Source organism: Dioscorea cayenensis, chromosome 20, assembly GCF_009730915.1.
Source record: "Dioscorea cayenensis subsp. rotundata cultivar TDr96_F1 chromosome 20, TDr96_F1_v2_PseudoChromosome.rev07_lg8_w22 25.fasta, whole genome shotgun sequence".
Lineage (NCBI taxonomy): Eukaryota > Viridiplantae > Streptophyta > Magnoliopsida > Dioscoreales > Dioscoreaceae > Dioscorea > Dioscorea cayenensis.
Window position 1 is genome coordinate 1,224,102 of NC_052490.1, and position 24,058 is coordinate 1,248,159.

The window sequence follows — 24,058 nt, forward strand, 5'->3', positions numbered from 1 at the left end:
TCGAAACACTGGAGGCAACGTGTCGTTTTGTCCTAGGCATACTGCAAACTACTCACATAAGCAAAGGATTAGTTTAGTAGCATGTAAAGACATAAAAAATAATAAAAGAAGCACATTACAAGCAAAAGTAAGCAAGAATTACCAATGCATAATAATGTTCACAAATATTTCAGAATTATGTATCATCAATATCATCTACATCATCTCGACTCAAACAAAAATGTGTATCTTCATCAAGAAATAAAGTATCCAAATTTTGCCTCGGGTAGCCTTCATTATTAGCCATGGTATCTTCTTCACCCTCACCCATTTCATACAAGTCTCTAGGTTTTATATGTGCAGGTATACACCACCCATCCTCTTTTTGATCATCAACATAAAATACCATCTGTGCCTCAGAAGCTTTAATGTATGGCTCATCATCTTCAAGTGCTCCGGTGTGTATTGGTCTTCCAAAATTGATAGAAGTAAAACCTAATTTGTCAATTTTTATACCTCTAGGGTGAGTTGTGTTGGCCCATTCACATTTGAACAAAGTCACCATAAATATCCCATTGTAATTGAGTTCAATGATGTCAACTAGTTTTCCATAATATGGCACACCTCCATACCGCATGTTGACATCAATAGAGCTTGACTAACTCCTTGTTCCAAATGTGCCAAAAACTCCACTATTCTGTGTCTTCAATCCTTTCTCGCGTTCCAAAGTACGAAACTTGTACCCATTAACATTGTATGCAGAATATCGTTTTGCTTGGTTAATGGGTCCTTGTACAAGAGCTAATAGCAAACTTTTATCATAATCCTGGATCTTGTCATGATCTCGGTTGATCTAAAAGCAAAGTAAAGTTATTTAAAAGCATATTATCAAATAAAATTCTTTAAATCAATAGGAATCTTACTCGATTTGCAAACCACTGATTAAACTCTCTGTGAACCATCTTATCTACCTCAATAGGATTTCTACTTCGAGTCCTTAATTGTCGTCTTTGCAACAATTCTGAACTCCCTGTGGCATTTGAATTATTAGTTTACAAGCTAGATCAATTTCAACAGTGTGTAAAATTTACATTTAATAATACTTACTGGACATAAGAATAAACTACAGGGCAATTTATTAGATTGTGTCGATAGGCCTGTAATCTCTCAATAGATGTCAAAGTGAACCACGTAAAACCACCAATTTCTTTCCCAACATACGGAAATAATTCTGCTATTCGAGCATTTGGATGCTGAGAAATGGCAGGTTCATCATCGACACGTCTAGGTCGGTTCCAAATTGTCTCAATATTTTCAAAATATCGTGAACAAAAAGTAAGAACTTCTTGTGCGATATAATCCTCTGCAATAGATCCTTCTGGTCGTGCTTTGTTACGCACGTATGACTTTAATATTCCCAAGTACCTATAGAATTATATACTTAGTAGTTATAAGATATACATATTTTGCTATTATTAATAACAAATAAAATGGTTCACCATTTATTACATTTCTATTGGATACATCCAACGGTAGTAGACCGGACTTCCGAGTTTTGCTTCATCGACCAAATGAACGACCAAATGAATCATCAATGTGAAAAATGATGGTGGGAAGAGCATTTCCATGTGGCATAATGTCACTATAATTTGGTCTTGGAATTTATCTAACTCCGTGACACTCAATACTTTACCAGATATTTGTCGGAAAAATGAGCATAACTCAAGTAACACTGCAGATACATTATCATGAAGCCCTTCACGCATAGCTAGTGGTAAAAATTGTTGTAGAAGTACATGGCTGTCATGGCTTTTCAATGTCCCAACAATTTTAAGATTAGTAGTATCGATGCACCGAGAAATGTTACTTGCGTATCCATCAGGCACACAAATATTCTTTAAAGTATCTAGAAATAATTTCTTTCCTTGCTTATTCATTGTATAAACTACTGCTGCAAACTTCCCATTATCATCTGGCCATAGATCTGGCTTGCAACACATATGTTTGAGATCTTTACATGCATTTACATGATCTTTTGAGCGTGAACTATCATTCAACAATGTGAACAATACATTGTCACAAACATTCTTCTCTATATGCATCACATCGAGATTGTGACGTATCAAGTTATGTTCCCAATACGGGAGCTCAAAGAATATGCTCTTCTTCTTCCATTGTTGTGGTTCAGTTCGAGAAGTGCTTGCACCACGTCTTCTTTTTCCCGCAGATTGATTATCCAATAACCGACCAAATGTGATGTTAATATCCTGAACCTGTTGTAATATTTCTGTCCCTGACAATATTTTTGGAGGATTGCGTAGCTCTTGCTCTCCATTGAATCTAATCTTATTTAATCTGAATTTATGGCCAGTGGCAAGAAAGCGTCGATGTCCCATGAAACACCACTTCCTACTATAAGGCAAACGACAAGGATCAGAAGCATAGTTGCAATGAACACAAGCACGACCAGTGTAAACATTCCATCCAGATAAATTTCCAAGACCAGGGTAGTCACTAATTGTCCACAATAGAGCAGCATGCATTTTGAACATCTCTTTTTTAAAAGAATCATATGTGTTAACCCCATTACACCACAACTCTTTCAACTCCCTTATCAAAGGCTGTAAGTAGACATCTATATCATTTCCTGGCATTTGTTTACCAGGTATTATTGTTGAAATAATAAATGATGCCTGCTTCATGCACATCCATGGTGGCAAGTTGTATGGGATGAGAACAATTGGCCAAATACTGTAACTTTGGTTCATACTGCCGTAAGGATTAAATCCATCTGTAGCTAATGCAAGCCGCACATTTCGAGGGTCTGCTGCAAAATGACTGTTTATCAAATCAAACTTTTTCCATGCTTCACAATCTCTTGGATGTCTTAGTAATCCATCAACATTGGTGTCGGAGCTGTGTCATGTCATATCTTTAGCCGTTTTTGATGATAAGAACAACCGTTGCAATCGAGGCTTTAATGGAAAATATCTAACCAGTTTCGCAGGAATCTTTCTTCGACCTCTGTTATTACCAGAATTATCATTTGACCTATCATTCTTCATTTTCCATCTGGAAGTACTACAAACCTTACAAATTTGTCTCTCTTCGTCTTCTGTGTTTCCCCAATAAAGCATGCAATTGTTTGGGCATGCATGTATCTTCTCGTAATTCAATCCAAGCTTTGTGATGGTTTTCTTCGCATCGTAAAAAGATCTTGGAATTTTTATATTTGGAAAAGCGTCATTTAATAGCTCCAATATCATCGTCATTGCTTTGTCGCTCATTCCACAAAGACACTTGATGTGATACAATTTCAATGTGAAAGATAATTTTGAGTGATTTGCACATCCTTCGTAAAGTGGTTGTTGGCCGTCATTTGATAAGTCATAAAAATCATCAGCTACACTCTGATGTTGGTTCAAATTCGGTGTCGCGTTGTTGTCATGTATGCCCTCTTCATTTAATGTGGGTGAGGCCTCTTCCGATTGGTCATGCACTCCAAATGCATCATTTACCATATCTCTAATTGGATCATGAACAAAGATATTGCTTTGTGAAGCAACGTTGTTGCTGAATTCAACATTGGTTGTTTCATTTGGATGGGACTCCCCATGTAGATGCCAAATTGGGTACCCTTTTGGGTAAGGCTTGCAAATAAGATGATCGTACACCTCTGCACGTTTTTGACGTTTACTAAATCCACATGTAGGGCATGGACATAAAATCATGTCATTAACTGCCCCATGCTGAAAAGCAAACTCAATGAAGGTCTTAACTCCCTGGTCATAAACAAGTGAGTTTCGCGGCTTTGTAATCCAGGATTTATCCATACCTAGCAAAACCAAGGGATTTCAACTCACATTTTTTGTTTTTGGCTCCATATTTGTTATGAACTTCATAAAAGTGGTCATATTATCAATCTATTAACATTCATATTACTAAGAAATGTTCGGTGTCAAGTCATTTCATAGTTGATGTTAAATAAAACTTATTAAATGTTAAATCAATAGAAGGATTCCATAAAATGACACAATTACGAAAACATGTCATATTTATCCTTTCATTTATGTGATTTACTTATGCTCACCAAATTTTTATTTGGTGAGCATAAGTATGATTAATTATAAAAAGTTGAAATTTTGGAACACTAAAAATAAATCAAACCTAGTTTGTCTCATTACACTTATTAAAGTATGATTAATTTACAAATACCTCATTTGATTTATTTATGCCACAGAGAAACACTAGATCATGAGATGCAAGTCACACACTAGACTAGACAACCCTAAAGCTTGTCTATTTTTAAGCAAAGTGTAGGGTAATTAAAGAGATGCACCCTTATTTCTGACAAATGTTAATTAAATATAATAGATTCTGAACCGAATGTGAGAGTTTATAGTAGTGGGCCGTGAACCCGACCATTGAGATATTTATGTATAATTTATTAGTGTTAAAAAAAAACTATAACAACACAAGTAATAGATGTCATTTAATATATATATACTTCCAAATTTAATTAGACTATAATTTAAAACATTATCTTTTTCACACACCTAATTAATAAGAAAAGTCACACCAATAAAAAACATAGGAAAAGTCACACCCCATGACATTTTGTTTTGTGAAAGTATAACATATTAAGATTGCAAGTTATTTTGTGCTAATAAATAAGTACCAAACGTACAGATATATCACTAAAGAAATGGATGCAGGAAAAGAAACAATAATACTTTCTTTCTTTAAGTCATGACAGAACGCAGCAAGTTTTGCATGTTGATGTGTTACTTCTTTGTATGCTAGTGACAAAGTAGTGGTAGAAATGATTCACATGCTTTCGTGGATCGTTAAGGCATTAACTGATAGATTTAGCATGGGCGTTTATGTTTTTATTTACAGATTTTCAATTTTTATTATGTTATGGTTCTGCACTACAAAGAATTGCTTAATTTAGCATGGAGAAAAATGAGTCAGATGAACTCAAATCTTCATACAATATGAGAATTTGCAAGAATTAAAATCTGTGAAGCAACACACATGTATATTTTAGTCATCAAAACTAAAGACATGAAACATGCATCTGTATAGAAAAACATGAAATGTGCACAAATAAATACCTGATTGAAGACAAGAGAGAAGTCAAGAAAGCCAGAAGCACCAATAACCAGATTATTGCATAAGTTGTGTGCAAAGCTGACAGTGAGCCTGCAAATTCCACAATAGTTGCTTAGTTAAGTGCTTGCACGTTCACAAAAATTGTTGTTCAAGCCGCAATCCAGCATTAATGTAACCCATCCAAGATTTAGTTCATTTTCAGTAAAAACTTATTAGTATAAACTGTTGTCAGATGAATGATATTGGCAGTTAAAAAAGAGTGTGAATAAATCATACTGCAATTCTAGTAGGAAAACATTGGAAATTGCGAGTGTTTCCAAAGGGCTGAGCCTCCACTTTTATCTAGTAGAAGAAAAGAATATTTAACAGACAAATTTTATTTGTTCAACAAAGACAACAGTAAGACAATTGTGAACTTGCTCTCATGGACAAGAAAAAGACAATTTGAATTCATCCACTATTGTACAGCCTGGATTTTGTCTGATTCATCCACTAATGGGAATGACGCCATGATGGTCACCATCAGGATAAAATGGGCTTTGTGGAAAATTGATTTGAAACTTTAAACATGAACCACATGATTCATCCACTAATGGGCATTCATGAAAAAGCATGTAAAACCTTATATCAAATTTGTCATTGGAAAAGTATCATTCTGTAGCTGTGTAAATGTGATGAAGTTTGTTTCCTAGTTAACTATCTCAGGCAATGTTCAGCAGCAAGTATATGGTTTGGAAAAATGTCACAGCCAATAACCTTGGTAGAAGAGACGGTTTGGCAGTTGTAATACCCTGAACCTGTGTATAACTGTTGGAAAATATATTTAGGGTATTACTTTACTACAGTTGCAGTAAGATTTTTGTACAGAGTAATTTTGGTGAGAAACCCAAGTGAAAAGAACAAGGACTTAAATGTAAAAGTTTTTAAAAGATTTTGGGTTAAAGAATAAATGAAAAGGATGGACATGAAATGTTTATGGAAACTGAGGACTGAAAGATAAGATGGAAGGGATCTTTTTGAAATGTTGTTTTATAATCCAGGGATCATTGGATAATTTGAAAGGACCTTTTTAGAATACTATTTCATAATTCAAGGACTATTGGGCAGTTTTTCAGGGACTGTTTTGTAAGAAGTTAAGTTTTGAGGGACTAAAAGTGAATTTCGGCTGAAGAGTTAATTGAGAGAAAAATCTAGACTTTTGATGATTGTTCATCTTCTTCTCCACCATTTTAGCTACAGTAACCCGAGAGTTAAAAAAGATGAAGAAATGGGAAGAAATTGGATGTTTTAAGGAGAGGACTTGGAGATCGTTGGAGTGAGATTTCATGGGAGGGATGGGCTTTAGCAGTAAGAGGCTTCCTTGTATTGTTTTTGGCATGTGTATGTATGCATGTATATATATATATTTATGGTTGGATTTGATGAAAATGTTGATGAATTTGAAGAAATATTAATGAGAATGATGAGGGTGTTGTTTTTGAGATGAAATTTGTGTCGAAAAACCTTGTATCCATGATAAATCAAAGATGAGATTGCCGGAATTACTGTAGCAATCACTGTAGCACCGAGATTAGGGTTTGGTTTGATTAATTAAGTTGATGATGATGATGATTAAGGTGTTAATGATGATGGTTAGATTGAATTGGTTGGGTTTAACCAAATTGAAATTGGTTGAGTTGAATTGGTTTGGTTGAGTTGGGTTTGATCAAATCAAGTTGTGATGGTTTGGGTTTGGTTCAATTGATTTGGGTTAAGGATTTTGGACTGAACCAAGTTGGTTCAATGGATTTTGTATAAGAATTGAGTTGGTTCAAGCTGGTTCAGTGAAATTGAGTTTGGTTCAGTGCAATTAAGCTTGGTTCAGATTGGTTTAGCTGTGTTTAGTCTAAACTGAGTTGGTTTAAATACAATTGAAAGCCAGTTGGACTATGCAAGGTCGGGTTTTAACCGATTGGAGTGAGTGGGCCCAATAGAGAGTCGATTATTATTTTTGTATTTTATTTTGGGTTTAAATGTGTTGTTATTTATTTTTATTATATTATATTATTACATTAGGTGTTGTTCGAGCTTAGGAGAGAGTTCCGGGGCCTGGGAAGGAACCCAAGGACACCGGGTGAGTTGGTAGTGGCTATTATTTTTAAATAATTGATTAATTATTATTATTTTGAAATAATTGTTTAATGGCTAGTATTTTGGAAATAAATGTTTAAGTATTTCATTTTATCATATTTGATTTCATATATAGTTGAAATATACGTATATTTGTTTGCCAATGATGTTCATGATAACCGTATTGATACATCCGTTTTGTACAATTATACGTATTTGTGAATAGTAGAAATACATGTATATGTGATTTAATTATTCAATTCATGTATTTATTTTTGGATGGGTACATATGCTGCTTTGATTTGGAATGATTTGTGAAATCTATGCGTGGCAGTATTAAAATGTTTTTCTGAGACAATATTTGTGGAGCTGGTTTTCATTCTGGTATAGGAATGGTATTATGGATCTTCTTTGGTATTATACATTGTTATACTTTTGGCATTGGCTTTGTGAAAAAAATAATGGTTATTTCCGTGATGTGAATGCTTTGTCACGGATAAGGATCTCGTGATATGATTTATACCGATTGTATTATTCTTTGTATCTACTTGATGGTTTTGGACGGTGGCGGCGGGCTAAGGCCCGACTATCTGCGATGAGTGGGTCCCCACGGACCCAGACCTTTAGAGGTGGCGTGGTGGACACAGGTATTGATTTCTACGAGGGCCGCTCGGTGGGAGGCGGAGAGCCCATCGACCGGATATTCATCGGGTAGCCGGGGTCACCGACCGGTGAACCGATGGGTCAGCGATGAGGACATGAGTTCCTTGACGGCTCCGAACCCTAGCCAGCGGCCACGGCGAGGGTTTAGAGAGTTTTTCTGAACCATGTTATCTTTGGGTGAGTGTTGGGTATTGCTTTATTTTTGAATTTGAGATTTATGTTATTTTTTTGAATTGTGATGAGGCGCGTCTCTCACAAAATTTGTGTTTTCTCGAGAAAATCAAATTGATGTTGATTTATGTTGAATTTATGTTTCAAGAGTTCTTTAAAGATTGTATTTTTGCTAGAATTCGGTATTTTTGGAAAAGTTGGAAAATTATTTGAGAAGTTGGTATTTATATACTTTATATATCATGTATTTAAGTATTTGAAATTATTAAGCCACTACCGACCAACTCGAATGTCTTTGTAAGCTGCAGGAGCGAGGACCCTATATTGCTCGATTGAGTATAGCGCTAGTCGAGGTTGAGTCGAGGATTGCGGTGGGTCCCCACTTTCTTTCTTTATTGTTATTGGTGTTGTGATCTTGTAGCGGTTGTATCCCATAAATTTGAGTATTTGTATTTATTATATTTACGTATTTGAACCTGTACTTGGTGTGAAGTTGTAAATTGTGATTTGTAGGTCGATTTTTGTTTTAAAGCGAGTGTCGGGTTTCCGATTAAAAGGAAATTTTTAAGCGATGGGTGCCACATTTACCTCGGTAGAAGGGGTGGGTGTGACAGCAGTAATACATTAAAAGTATTTCATATTGAATATTGGCCCCGGATATGGATGAATGCAACTAGAACATGCTCTAGAATTAATATGGTGCCAATTTCCTTTAAAAGCACCATATTTGATATGGTGTCATCAAATGCTTTTTGTGATGATCTAGCTTTCAAGAAATAGAATGTGGTATAAATGTTTCAAATTTGTGCCCTCTTCAAAACCATATTCAAAACTGAATGGAGTCTCCACGCATACCAAAATCAGATGCATGATTGCATCAACTCATGGCACATCATTTGCTAAAATGAATTTTGGCTTCAAATACCTGATAGAAATAGTGGACAAGACAAACCATAATTTCGGAAATTATCTCCAATATATCAATGAAATTCGAAAGTAAACAATAAAATAATTATTTCCCAAACAAAAAGGGAATGATAATCTTTTCGAGAATCGCGAGTAAAACCAACCTTTCAGGTATGGCATTTCCCATGAGAAAGAAAATGATGCCAAGATTATGGTAATGGCATGCCAGAAGATCTATATGCATCTCTAAAAGTTCAGACTACTCAAGCCACATGAACAACTAGAGATGATTTTTGACAAAAATGCCGACATAAAAGGAATTCATCAAGCATGTAAAACCCTCACACTCAACTTGCAAGAACAACTGGTTTGGATCCGTGAGACGAGTAGCTTGCCTCTTTAATATAGAGGCTATCTGAAGGTGTACTTAAATATAACAAATCAGCATGCAAGTAACTTGCTACTTATTCTTGTTTCCTTGCCAAATTAACAACCCCATTATGACATTGCGGATATAAAGGCGGACATCGAGACTTTCCAAGATCAAAGATTAAAACTAACCTTCATAAATCCATTTGCAAAGAGATCTATCATGATCATGAATTTTTACTTGTCAATAGTATTTTTGTTCATGAGAAATTCAGCAGAGCACCTTACATGCAAAAAGTGTCAACTTGAAAAGGCCAAGAAACAATATCCAATCTACAGCTAGCACAAACTTACAAGTACTGCAGATTTTTCAGTTGACCAAGCTGTTGAACCAACGAGCCGGACAACGCAGCATTCCCAAGGTCACTGAAAGAGGAAAAGAAAGCATGGCAAATTTCATGATACAAGAATAGCAGTGCCCCGAACTGGCACACAATGTTAAGGCAGCAAACTATCTACTTACACTCTAATCACAGTATTGTCATTGTTACAATGGTGTAGCGCATCACCTGTCAGCAGTCAAAAAGGAATGTCATGATAAACTAAAAAAAAAAGTCACAAATCAAATCATCTTTGTAAACTTCATTCTTTCAGCAATATCTATCTATCACAAAAAAGGAAAAATTTACCAACTCCACACACAAGTTTCTTAGAAAAAGAAAAGCATCTATTAAAAAAAAACCATATATCTCCAAATCAAGAGCTTTCTAACAAAATATAATTCCCCATGTTCAATTCAGCTAATAGTTTTAGACGAAGTACCTTAATGAAGTCAGATAGAAGTAGCAAAAGAATTCTCCTTGTACCCGACTTCTTGCAAGACTTGTGTCAAGACTTTACGGAGAAAGTAAAAAATGTTAGTATGGGTAAGCATATAATAGAATATTGTCTTAAATGGAAACCTGAAATTGTAACTTATAGTTCAATCCAAACTCTTGCATTTAATTTATCTTTTAAAAAAACTAGTTCTTGGAACAAGTATCATTAATGTATAGGCTGATGGATTAAACACACACAGTATTTGGAACAAGACACTTGCAGAACCAGAGATCTGTCTACCTGAAATCATGATGGATGTAAAATGCTACTGGCATCAAAATCAAAGTTCATATTCATCACATATATATAATACTACAACACATAAACATACATAAAAAACTTCAAATGGGAACAATTAATGCATAAAAAAAGCAGATGACTCGCAAATCAATCAAATACTCGAGTTTGTTGTGGTTTAGTTGAATCTTATAACTTACATGAAAAACTTTATAATGAATAATACTTCATGGATCAAAAATATAGTACTCCTAGGAATCAAATCTAAAAAAAGAAAAAAAGAAAAATCGTTGATTAAAAATTGTGTTGCCAACTTGCAACTAAGGACAACAACGTGGTTTCTCCATCAAACAAATGTTCAGGATTAACAAATCATCTTACAAGGATTAGATGGAGTGATAATCACATTAAAATCTTGCAACCAAATCAACAACAGCAACAGCTCAAGCACACAAAATGATGCCATCTAACACAAGTTCAGAAATTAACACAAAATACAATCAATGAAATCACAGCATCGCTTAAACATCCATTTACACCAAATGAAATAAATCAAAAACCAATCAACATCCCACTCATAAATCTATGACATAATAAAATAACAAAAACACATAAATTAGGGCAAAATGAATTAGGGTTTGAAAGGAAAAGGGAAATCATTTTCACCTGTTAGGCTTTTGCACAAATTTGGAATTCTTAGCATCCATCTCTACAAATGAAGAAATTGAAATAAGATATTAGAATAAAGGATGCAAAAGAATCAGAGAGATGGAGATGGTGAGAGATCTACCAGTGAGGCCGGCGGTGAGCTTCACGATGAGGGCTCCGGTGAAAAACTTTGTTTCTAAAACTTCTGCAGATTGTGAGTGTCCTTCGTCTTCTCAAGCTCCGGCGTCCAATGTTGAAGATCTGATGGTCGACGATAAAGATTCGCAGGCCGACACTGAAGCTCCAGCGATGAAGCTCCGATGATGATGGATCTACCACTGAGGCCGGCGATAATGATGGATCTACCACTGAGGCCGGCGATGAAGCTCCGATGATGATGGATCCACCACTGAGGCCGGCGATTATGATGGATCTAGCACTGAGGCCGGCGATGAAGCTCCGATGATGATGGATCTACCACTGAGGCCGGTGATAAAGCTTCGATGATGATGGATCTACCACTGAGGCCGGCACTGATGATGAAGAAACAAAGCTATCAAGAGGAAAAGGTGGAGATGAAATTAGGGCTTTATAAGTGGGAATTTTGTAACCCACAGCGATTTCAATATAAATCGCCGAGAAATGTTGCAAATCACGGCGGTTATCTGTGACTGCCATGAAGTCATTGATTTGCGCGGCGGTCATTCTCAATAACCGCCGGGGAAAGCATTGAATTCACGACAATGCGCCAACTGCCACATGAATGGACGGGAATACGAGTAATCGTGGCGGTTTAATGGAAATCGCCAGGAATTGAGCGCCGCAAATTGCGTGTTTCCTTGTAGTGTTAGCATTAGGGTTTTGATTAAAAAGTATGAGACACTACGAGAAGAAAACATACGATTATTGTTTTGATTGAAAAATAGCAGACATTCCTTTAAGAAAAACATATGATTAGGGTTTTGATTTAAAAATATGAGGCATTAAGAAAAGGAAAACATTTGATTAGGATTTTTATTCAAAAATAGAAGGCATAACAAAAAGAAAACATTGGCAGAGATTCCCAATACAAAAGATAGGATTCAGGTTTTGGTTAAGAAAAAAGACATTAAGAAAAGAAAACAAAGGATTAGGTTTTCATTCAAAATTGAGAAATATGGCACATTCAGAAAAGGAGGGTTGTTAGTTGAAAAAAAGGAGACATTCCTGTAAGAAAACATAGGTTAGGATTTTGATTCGAAATTGATAAATAGGAAACAATATGAAAAAAAACATAGGATTAGGGTTTTGATTAAAAAATAACAAACGTTCCAAAAAAAAAACATAAGTTTAGGGTTTTGATTAAAAAATAGTAGCCATTACGAAAGGAAAACATAGCATTAGAGTTTTGATTAAAAATTATCTAAGATTCCCAATACTAAAGATAGGATTGGGATTCTCATTAAAAAAAAACATGAGACATTCCTAAAAAAATTAAAAGATTGCAATTTTGATTCAAAACTGAGAAAATGGTACACATCCCGCAAAGAAAACATAGGATTAGGGTTTTGATTAAAAAAATACGGACGATTCGAGATTAGGTTTTTTTGATTGAAAAATAGGAGACATTAAGAAAAAGAAAACGTGGAGTTAGAGTTTTTGATTCAAAAACTAATAAATAAGAGACATTTCAGACATAGGTTTCAGGTTTGATTGAAAGATAGGAGACAATTTGAAAGAAAACATAGGATTAGGGTTATTATTCTAAAATTATAGGCATTTCGAAAAGAAAACATAAGATTAGGGTTTTGATTGAAAATTAGGACACATTACTATAAGAAAACATAGGATAAGGGTTTTGGCTAAAAAATAGAAGACATTATTATAAGAATACACTAGATTAGGGTTTCGAATCGAAAATAGTAGACATTTCGAAAAGAAAACATAGGATTAGAGTTCTGATTGAAAATTATTAGATATTTCGAAAAGAAAATATAGGATAAGGGTTTTTAATGAAAAATAGGAGACATTACTATAAGAAAAAAATTAATTAGGGTTTTGATTAAAAGCTGAAAAATAGGTGACATTTCCAAAAGACAAATAATATTAATGTTTTGATTCAAAATTGAAAAAATAGGACACATTCTGAAAAAAAACATAGGATTAGGATTTTGATTCAATAATAGCAAACATTCCAAAAAGAATAGAATGGTTTAGATTTTTATGTGAAAATAGCAGACATTCTGAAAAGAAAACATACTTAGGGTTTTGATTCAAACTGATAAATAGGAGACATTACAAAAAGAAAGCATACGATTCATGCTTTGATTGTAAGATAAGAGATGTTCTGTAAACAAATTATAGGATTAGGGTTTTGATTCAAAAATAGAATACATTCCTAAAGGAAAAGAAAGGATTGAGTTTTTTATTCAAAAATAGGAGAACTTCCGAAAAGAAAACAAAAGATTAGGGTTTTCACTCAAAACCTAAAAAAAGACACATTCCGGAAAAAAAGAATATTATTAGGGTTTTGGTTCAAAAATAGCAAACATTTCGAAAAGAAAAAGGAAGGATTAAATTTTTAATTGAAATATATGAAACATTACAAATAGAAAAAAAGAAGGTTAGGGTGTTGATTCAGAACTAATAAATAGGAGACAAAAAGAAAAGAAAACATACGATTAGTGTTTAATTAGAACAAGGCAGGCATTCTGAAACATAGGATTAGTGTTTTGAATGAAAAATACAAGACATTACTATAAGAAAACTTTAGATTTGGGTTTTGAATAAAAAATAAGGGACACTAGTATAAGAAAACAAAGGATTAGAGTTTTGATTATAAAATAGTAAACATTTTTGAAAAAAACATAGGATTAGTATTTTGATTGAAAAATATGAGACATTACTATAAGAAAAGATAGGATAAGGGTTTTTACTAAAGCCCAGAAAATAGGGTACATTTCCTAAAAAAAACATAGGATTAGAGTTTTAATTCAAAAATAGCAGACATTCCAAATAGAAAACACAGGATTAGGGTTTTGATTGATAAATAGCAGACATTCCGAAAACAAAATAAAGAATTAGGTTTTTGATTGAAAAATAGGAGTCATTGCAAAAAGAAAATATAGGATTCTGGATTTGATTAAAAAATAATAGACATTACTATAAGAAAACAAAGGATTAGGGTTTTGGTTCAAAAATAGTAGACATTCCGAAAAAAAAAACATACGATTATTGTTTTAATTGAAAAATATGAGACATTTAAAATCCAAAACAATGGATTAGGGTTTTGATTGAAATATAGGAGACATTACTATAAGAAAACATAGAATTAAATTTAGAGTTTTGATTAAAAACCGAAAAATAGGGGACATTTACAAAAGAAAACATAGTATTAGGGTTTTGATTAAAAAATAGCAGAGATTCCCAAAAAAAACATAGGATTAGGATTTTGATTCAAAAATAGGTGCCTCTCAAAAAAGAAAACATAGGATTAGAGTTTGATTGAAAATATGAGAAATTATGAAAAGAAAACATAGCATTATAGTTTTGATTAAAAAATAACAAACATTCACAAAAGAATACATAAGATTTGTGTTTTGGTTAAGAAAAAGAAGGTATTAAAAACTTATGATTAGGGTTTTGATTAAAAAGTATGAGACACTACGAGAAGAAAACATACGATTATTGTTTTGATTGAAAAATAGCAGACATTCCTTGAAGAAAAAACATATGATTAGGGTTTTGATTAAAAAAATATGAGGCATTAAGAAAAGGAAAACATTTGATTAGGATTTGTATTCAAAAATAGAAGGCATAACAAAAAGAAAACATTGACAGAGATTCCCAATACAAAAGATAGGATTCAGGTTTTGGTTAAAAAAAAAAAGACATTAAGAAAAGAAAACAAAGGATTAGGTTTTCATTCAAAATTGAGAAATATGGCACATTCAGAAAATGAGGTTTTGATTAAAAATAGACGACATTCTGAAAAGAAAAGAAAGAATTAGGTTTTTGGTTGAAAAATAGGAGACATTCCTATAAGAAAACATAGGTTAGGATTTTTATTCGAAATTGATAAATAGGAAACAATAACAAAAAAAAACATAGGATTAGGATTTTGATTAAAAAATAGCAGACGTTCCAAAAAAAAACATAAGTTTAGGGGTTTGATTAAAAAATAGTAGCCATTACGAAAGGAAAACATAGCATTAGAGTTTTGATTAAAAATTATCTAAGATTCCCAATACAAAAGATAGGATTAGGATTCTCATTAAAAAAATGAGACATTTCCTAAAAATCAAATAAAGATTTGCACTTAGTTCAAAACTGAGAAAATGGGACACATCCCGCAAAGAAAACATAGGATTAGGGTTTTTGATTAAAAATACGAGACATTCAGAGGATTAGGTTTTGATTGAAAGATAGGAGACATTCCTAAAATAAATAATTGGATTAGTGTTTTGATTCAAAACTAATAAATAATAGACATTTAGAAGAAAACATAAGATTTAAGGTTTGATTGAAAGATAGGAGACAATTTGAAAAGAAAACATAGGATTAGGGTTATTATTCTGAAAATTATAGGCATTTTGAAAGAAAACATAAGATTAGGGTTTTGATTTGAAAATTAGGACACATTTACTATAACAAAACATAGGATAAAGGGTTTTGGCTAAAAAGAAAATAGAGACATTATTATAGAATACACTAGATTAGGGTTTTGAATCAGAAAATAGTAGACATTTGAAGAAAACATAGGATTAGAGTTCTGATTGAAAATTATTAGATATTTCGAAAAGAAAATATAGGATAAGGGTACATGAAAAATAGGAGAAATTACTATAGATTAGTGGGGTTTTGATTAAAAGGCTGAAAAATGGTGACATTCAAAGACAAATAATATTAATGTTTTGGTTCAAAAGCTGATAGGACACATTCGAGACATAGGATTAGGAGTTTTTGATTCAATAATAGCAAAACATTCTAAAAAGGAAAAGAATGGTTTAGATTTTTATGGGAAAATAGCGAGACGATACGAAAAGAAAACATACTAGGGTTTTGATTCAGCTGATAGCGTAGGAGACATTACAAAAAGAAAGCATCCCCAGAATCTCTTGCTTTGATTATGAATAAGAGATGTTCAGAAAACATAAAATATGGATTAGGGTTTTGATTCAAAAATAGAATACATTCCTAAAGGAAAAAAAAGGATTGAGGGTTTTATTCAAAAATAGGAGAACTTCCGAAAAAGAGAAACAAAAGATTAGGTTTTCATTCAAAACCTAAAAAGACACATTCAGGACACAATATGATTAGGGTTTTGGTTCAAAAATAGCAAACATTTCGAAAAGAAAAAGGAAAGATTAAATTTTTAATTGAAATATATGAAACATTACAAATAGATGGTTAGGGATGTTGATTGAGAACTAATAAATAGGAACAAAAAGAAAAAGAAAACATCTCGATTAGTGTTTTAATTAGAACAAAAGCCGAGGTATTCTGAAACATAGGATTAGTGATTGAATGAAAAATAGTGGAGACATTACTATAAGAAAAACGATTAGATTTGGGTTTTTGAATAAAAATAAAAGGACACTAGTATAAAAAACATAGGGATTAGAGTTTTGATTATAAAATAGTGACATTTGACATAGGATTAGTATTTTTGAGTTAGAAAATATGAGACATTACTATAAGAAAAAGATAAGATAAAGGGTTTTTACTAAAAGCTCGAGGAAAATGAGGGTACATTTCCTAAAACATAGGATTAGAGTTTTAATTCACAAATAGCAGACATTCCAAATAGAAAACACAGGATTACGGTTTTGATTGAAAAATAGCAGACATTCCGAAAACAAAATAAAGAATTAGGTTTTTGATTGAAAAGTAGGAGTCATTGCAAGAAGAAAACATAGGATTCGGGATTTGATTAAAAATAATAGACATTACTATAGAAAAACAAACAAAGGATTAGGGTTTTGGTTCAAAAAATAGTAGACATTCGAGACATACGATTATTGTTTTAATTGAAAAATATGAGACATTTAAAATCCAAAACATTGGATTACGGTTTTGATTAAAATTTCGAGACGTTACTATAAGAAAAAATAGAATTAAATTTAGAGTTTTGATTAAAAACCGAAAAATAGGGGACATTTACAAAAGAAAACATAGGATTAGGGTTTTGATTAAAAACATAGCAGAGATTCCCAAAAAAAACATAGGATTAGGATTTTGATTCAAAAATAGGTGCCCCGCAAAAAAGAAAACATAGGATTAGGGTTTGATTGAAAATATGAGAAATTATGAAAAGAAAACATAGCATTATAGTTTTAATTAAAAAATAACAAACATTCACAAAAGAATACATAAGATTTGTGTTTTGGTTAAGAAAAAGAAGGTATTAAAAAACTTATGATTAGGGTTTTGATTAAAAAGTATGAGACACTATGAGAAGAAAACATACGATTATTGTTTTGATTGAAAAATAGCAGACATTCCTTGAAGAAAAAAACATATGATTAGGGTTTTGATTAAAAAATAAGAGGCATTAAGAAAAGGAAAACATTTGATTAGGATTTTTATTCAAAAATAAAAGGCATAACAAAAAGAAAACATTGGCAAAGATTCCCAATACAAAAGATAGGATTCAGGTTTTGGTTAAAGAAAAAAAGACATTAAGAAAAGAAAACAAAAGATTAGGATTTCATTCAAAATTGAGGATTAGGACACATTCTGAAAAAAAAAAACATAGGATTAGGATTTTGATTCAAATAATAGCAAACATTCCAAAAAGAAAGGAATGGTTTTAGATTTTTATGGGAAAGCTAATGCAGACGATACGAAAAGAAAACATACTCGGGTTTTGAGTTCAGCTGATAAAGTAGGGAGACATTACAAAATGAGTAAACATCTGATTCTTGCTTTGATTGTAAGATAAGAGATGTTCATGAAACAAAGACATAGGAATAGGGTTTTGATTCAAAAATAGAATACATTCCTAAAGGAAAAGAAAGGATTGAGTTTTTTATTCAAAAATAGGAGAACTTCCGAAAAGAAAACAAAAGATTAGGGTTTTCATTCAAAACCTAGATACATTCCGAGAATATGATTAGGGTTTTGGTTACACAACATTTCAAAAAGAAAAAGGAAGGATTAAATTTTTAATTGAAAAATATGAAACATTACAAATAGAAAAGAGGTTAGGGGTGTTGATTCGAGAACTAATAAATAGGTGACAAAAAGAAAAAGAAAATACTAGGATGGGGTTTTATAGTACTGGAGACATGAGACTATATTATTACGATTTTGATTTAAATGTATTAGGCATTCCTAAAAGAAAATATAGGATTAGGGTTTTGATTAAAAAATAAGAGATATTATGAAAATAAAAACATAGGATTAGGGTTTTGTTTCAAATATAGTAGGCATTCCAAAAATAAAACATAAGATTAGGCTATTGATTGAAAAATAAGAGACATGAATGTACGAAAACATAGGATTAGGGTTTTAAATGAAAAATTAACACATAATACTAAATTCTATGTTTTTTTCTTAATAGAAGAAAAGAAAACATAGGATTCGGGTTTAGATTGAAAGATAGGTGACATTTTGAAAGAAAAAAAAAGGATTAGAGTTTTCATTAAAAATTAACAGGCAGTCCGAAAACATACTATATGAAAACATACTATATTGGAAGAGGGTTTTGATTGAAAAATAGGAGACATTACTATATGAAAACATACGATTGATGTTTTGAACAAAAAATAGTACATATTCCGAAAAGAAAATATTGGATTAGGGTTTTGATTCAAAAATAGCAGCCATTCTGAACAGAAAAGAAAGGATTAGGTTTTGATTGAAAAATAGGAGACATTCTAACAAGAAAACATGGGTTAGGGTTTTGATTCAAAACTGATATATAGCATACATTAAGAAAAGAAAATATAGGATTCTGGTTTTGATAAAAAGATAGGAAACATTTTGAAAAGAAAACAAAGTATTAGGGTTTTGATTCGAAAATACTAGACATTCCAAAAATAAAACAAAGGAATAGTATTTCAATTTAAAACATAAAAATTTGACACATTCCAAAAAAAAACATAGGATTACCTTTTTCATAAAAAAAAAAGGACATTCCGAAAAGAAAATGTAGGTTAGGGTTTCAATTCAAAACAAATAAATAAGACACATTAAAAACTGAAAACATAGGATTCGGGTTTTAATTGAAAGATAGGAGATATCCAAAAAGAAACATAGGATTAGTATTTTGATTGAAAAGTAGGAGACATTACTAAAAAAAAATATTGTATTAGGGTTTTGAATGAAAATTAGGACACATTTGAAAAAGAAAACATGAGATTAGGGTTTTGATTAAAAAAAAAAGCAGTCATTGTGAAAATGAAAAGAAAGGATTAGATTTTTGATTGAAAAATAGGAGACATTGCGGAAAGAAAACAAACGTTAGGGTTTTCGATTCAAAATAGATAAATTGGAGACATTAAGAAAAGAAAACATAGGATTCGGGTTTTGATTCAAACATATGAGATATTCCGAAATGAAAACATAGGATTAAAGTTTTAATGAAAAAATATAGATGTTTTAAAAATAAAAGAAAGGATTAGGCTTTTGACTGAAAAATAGGAGACTTTTGAAAAGAAAACAAATGTTTAGGGTTTTGGTTCGAAACTAAAAAATATGACACATTCTGAAAAGAAAATATAGTTTTAGGGGTTTCATACTAAAATAACATACATTCTGAAAATAAAAGAAAGGATTAGGTTTTTAATTGAAAAATAGGATACATTCAGAAAAGAAAACATTGGTTAGGTTTTTTAGTAAAAACTGATAAAGAAGAGACATTATGAAAAGAAAACATAGGATTCCTTTTTTGATTGAATGATGGGAGACATTTCGAAAAGAAAAAACATAGGATTAGTGTTTTGATTCAGATATAGTACGCATTCCGAAATAAAAATATACGATTAGGGTTTTGATTAAAAAATAGGAGATATTATGAAAAGTAAACATAGGATTAGAGTTTTGATTCAAATATCATAGGCATTCCAAAAAGAAAACATATGATTGTGGTTTTGATTGATAAATAGGAGACATTACTATAAGAAAGCATAGGATCATGTGTTTAAAATAAAAATTACCACAATATAAAAAAATCCGATGTTTTTTTTTGGAATAGTAGAAAAGAAAACATAGGATTCAGTTTTGATTGAAAGATAGGAGATATTCAGAAGAGATATCTTAGGATAACGGTTTTGATTTAAAAATAATAGGTATTCCAAAAAGAAAACATAGGATTACTTTTTCTATTGAAAAATAGGTAACATTACTATAAGAAAACATAAGACCAAGATTTTATTAAAAACCAAAGAATAGGGGATATTTCCAAAACAAATGATAGGATTAGTGTTTTTATTCAAAATAAGTTAGAACCATTTAATAAAGAAATCATAGGATTAAGGTTTTGATTCAAATATAGTATACATTCCGAAAGTAAACATAGGATTAGGGTTTTGATTGAAAAATAAGAGACATTACTATAAGAAAACACATGATTTGGGTTTTGATTCAAATATAGTAGGCATTCCAAAAACAAAATATACGATTAGGTTTAGGCATAATGAATAGAAAGCATAGGATTAGGGTTTTTATTAAAAAATATGAGACATTCCAAAAATTCTTAATGCCTCCTATTTTTTCTTTTCCGAATGACTCTTATTTATATGTTTTCTTATACTAATCTCTCCTATTTTCCATTCCGAAATAATTTGAATGTTTTCTTAATGTCTCCTATTAATCAGTAATGTTATGTTTATGTTTTCTTTTCGGAATGTCTACTATTTTTGAATCAAAAAACTAATCCTAATAAGAGTCATTCCTATTTTAGAATTAAAACACTAATACTGTGTATTGTTTTTTGAAATGTCCACTATTTTTTGGTTTAAAATCAAAAAGGAAAATATGAAAAAATTTTATTCAAATATAGTAGGTATTCCGAAAAGAAAATATAGGACTAGGGTTTTGATTGAAAAATATGAATGTCTCTTATTAGGATTAGTTTTTTTATTCAAAAATAGTAGACATTCCGAAAAGAAAACATAATATTACTAATTAAAATGAGACATTAAGAAAACATCCGATTATTTCGGAATGGAAAATAGGAGAGATTACTTACGATTAGGGTATTGATTAAAAAGCTGATAAACAGGAGACATTAAGAAAAGAAATCATAGTATTTGGGTTATGTTTACAAAATAAGGGATATTCTGAAAAGAAAAACATAGGATTAGAATTTTGATTCAAATATAGTAGCTATTCCAATAAGAAAACAAAGGATTAGGGTTTTGGTTGAAAATAGCAGATATTTCGAAAAGAAACATAGCATTAGAGTTTTGATTGAAAAATAGGAGATAGTATTATAAGAAAACATAGGATTAGGGTTTTGGTTCAAAACCAAGATTTAATGTACATTTCCAAAAGAAAACATAGGATTAGGGGTTTGATTAAAAAATTACAGACATTTTCATAATAAAATATAAGATTAGTGTTTTGTTTAAAAAAATATGAGACATTCAGAAAAGAAAATGTAGAATTAGTGTTTTAATTAGAAAATAGGAGACCTTACCAAAGGAAAAAAAGGGATTAGGGTATTCATTCAAAAATAACAGACGTTATCAACAGAAAACATTGGATTTAGGTTTTGAAAGATATGATTAGGGGTTTGATTAATAAAATGAGACATTTCGAAAAAAAAAACAAAGGATTTGGGTTTCGACTGAAGGGTTGGATTAGTAATGTTTTCTTTTGGAAATGTCTCCTTTTTTCAAAAATATGAGAAATTTGAATCTTTTCATAATGTCTCATATTTTTTCAATAACATTTCCAAAACAAAACTTTGGATTAGGGTTATGATTGAAAAATTGCTAACATTCCGAAAACAAAATATAGATCAGGGTTTTGATTGTCAAATAGGAGACATTTTGGAAAGAAACGATAGGATTCGTATTCTCAATAAAAAAAGGACACATTTGATTAGGGTTTTGATTCAAAAATAGCGGAAATTCCACAACAAAAGATAGAGGACATAGTAAAAGCAATGAAAACATAGGATTAGGGTTTTGATTAAAAAATAGGATTTGCAAAAGAAAACATAGGATTCGAGTTTTGATTCAAAACTGAAAACATAAGATAAGGGTTTTGATTGAAAATTATGGGATATTACGTAACACAAAACATATTATTATTGTTTTCATTAATAAATAGGAGACATTCAGAAATGAAAACAAAAGATTAGGATTTTCATTAAAAAAATAGGAGCCATTGCAAAAAAATTAGAATTAGTGTTTTCAATAAAAAAATATTACATTTTGAAAAGAAAACATTGAATTATGGTTTTGATTCAAAAATAGAAAACATTTGTAAAAGAAAACATCATATTAGAGCTTTGATTAATAAATATGAGACATTTGAAAAAGAAACTAAGGATAAGGGCATTGATTAAAACCCAAAAAATAGGGATATTTCAAAAAGAAAAGATACGATTATGGTATTGATTCAAAAATAGAAGATGTTCCCAAAAGAAAATGTAAGATTAGGGTTTTGATTAAAAAAAGGAGCCATTCGAAAAATAAAGGATAGGATTAATGTTTTGATTGAAAAATATGATACAATACGAAAAAGAACAATATGATTATTGTTTTAATTGAAAATTAGGAGACATTCCCAAATGAAAACATAAGATTTGAGTTTTTTTTAAAAAATAGGAGACATTCCTATAACATTTAAAACTTAATTTTAGTATTTTGAATGAAAAATAGGAGACTTTACTTTTTTTAATAGGACAAAGGATTAGGGTTTTGATTTAAAAAAAATAGGAGCCATGTCAAACTATCATTCAGAATTTCTACTATTTTGCAAACAAAACAAAGGATCAGGGTTTTCAATCCTATGTTCTTGAGTAAAAAAAAATTGTTTTGGAGTGCTAAAAGAAAACATTGGATTATGGTTTTGATTCAAGTATTGTAGGCATTTTGAAAAGAAAATATAGGATTATGGTATTGATTAAAAAATAGAGGACATTACTATAAGAAAACAAAATATTTGTGTTTTGATTAAAAAATAGTAGATATTCCTAAAAAACGAGAAACTCTACTAAAAATATGCTTTTGGAATGTATCATTCATTTAAACAAAAATAGAAGACACTCGCAATAGAAAACATAGAATTTGGGTTTTGATTAAAAAATAATACACACTAAAAAAACATAGGATTAGGGTTTTGATTGAAAAATAGGGGGCATTCCAAAAAGAAAACATAGAAATAGGGTTTTGATTGAAAGATAGGAGACATTCCCAAAATAAAAGATAAGATTACAGTTTTGATTGAAAAATAGGGGGCATTCCAAAAAGGAAACATAGGATTAAAGTTTCGATTGAAAAATATGAGACATTTCTGTACTGGGAGCCACAACAATTATAAAAATGTCCTAATATCAAAATGAATACTATATTTGACTCAAAACCACAATCCTATGTTTTCTTTTTAGATTATATTCTATACATCTATCAAAAGCCAAAACCTATATTTCAAAAGCCGAATCCTATATTTTCATTTCGGAATGTGTCCTACTTTCAATTTTGAATCAAAACCCTAATCCTTTGTTTTCTTTTTGGAATGTCTTATTTTTTTAATGAAAACCCTAATCCTATCTTTTGTTTTAGTAATGTCTGCTAGTTTTTAATCAAATCCCTAATCCTATGTTTCTATTTGAAATGTCTCATTTTTCAATCAAACCCCTATTCCTATGTTTTCTTTTCTGAATGACACCTATTTTTCAATCAAAACCATAATCCTATGTTTTTTTTCATAATGTCTCCTCCCTTTCGATCAAAACCCAATTATTTCCTTTCAAAATCCGAATCCAATGTCTTCTTTTGGTAATGCCTCGTATTTGTGAATCAAAACCCTAATGCTATGTTTTCTT

General features: G+C 31.2%; 1 protein-coding gene across 1 annotated transcript; it reads right to left on the bottom strand.

Moving 5' to 3' along the window:
• Window positions 1–637: 637 nt before the first annotated feature.
• On the bottom strand, window positions 638–3,812 carry LOC120251851. Its single transcript, XM_039260506.1, has 5 exons — window positions 2,941–3,812; window positions 1,489–2,895; window positions 1,181–1,404; window positions 951–1,009; window positions 638–832 (listed from the first exon to the last, which is right to left on the bottom strand). The coding sequence occupies exons 1-5, from the start codon at window positions 3,810–3,812 to the stop codon at window positions 638–640; spliced, it is 2,757 nt and encodes a 918-aa protein (XP_039116440.1).
• Window positions 3,813–24,058: the final 20,246 nt, after the last annotated feature.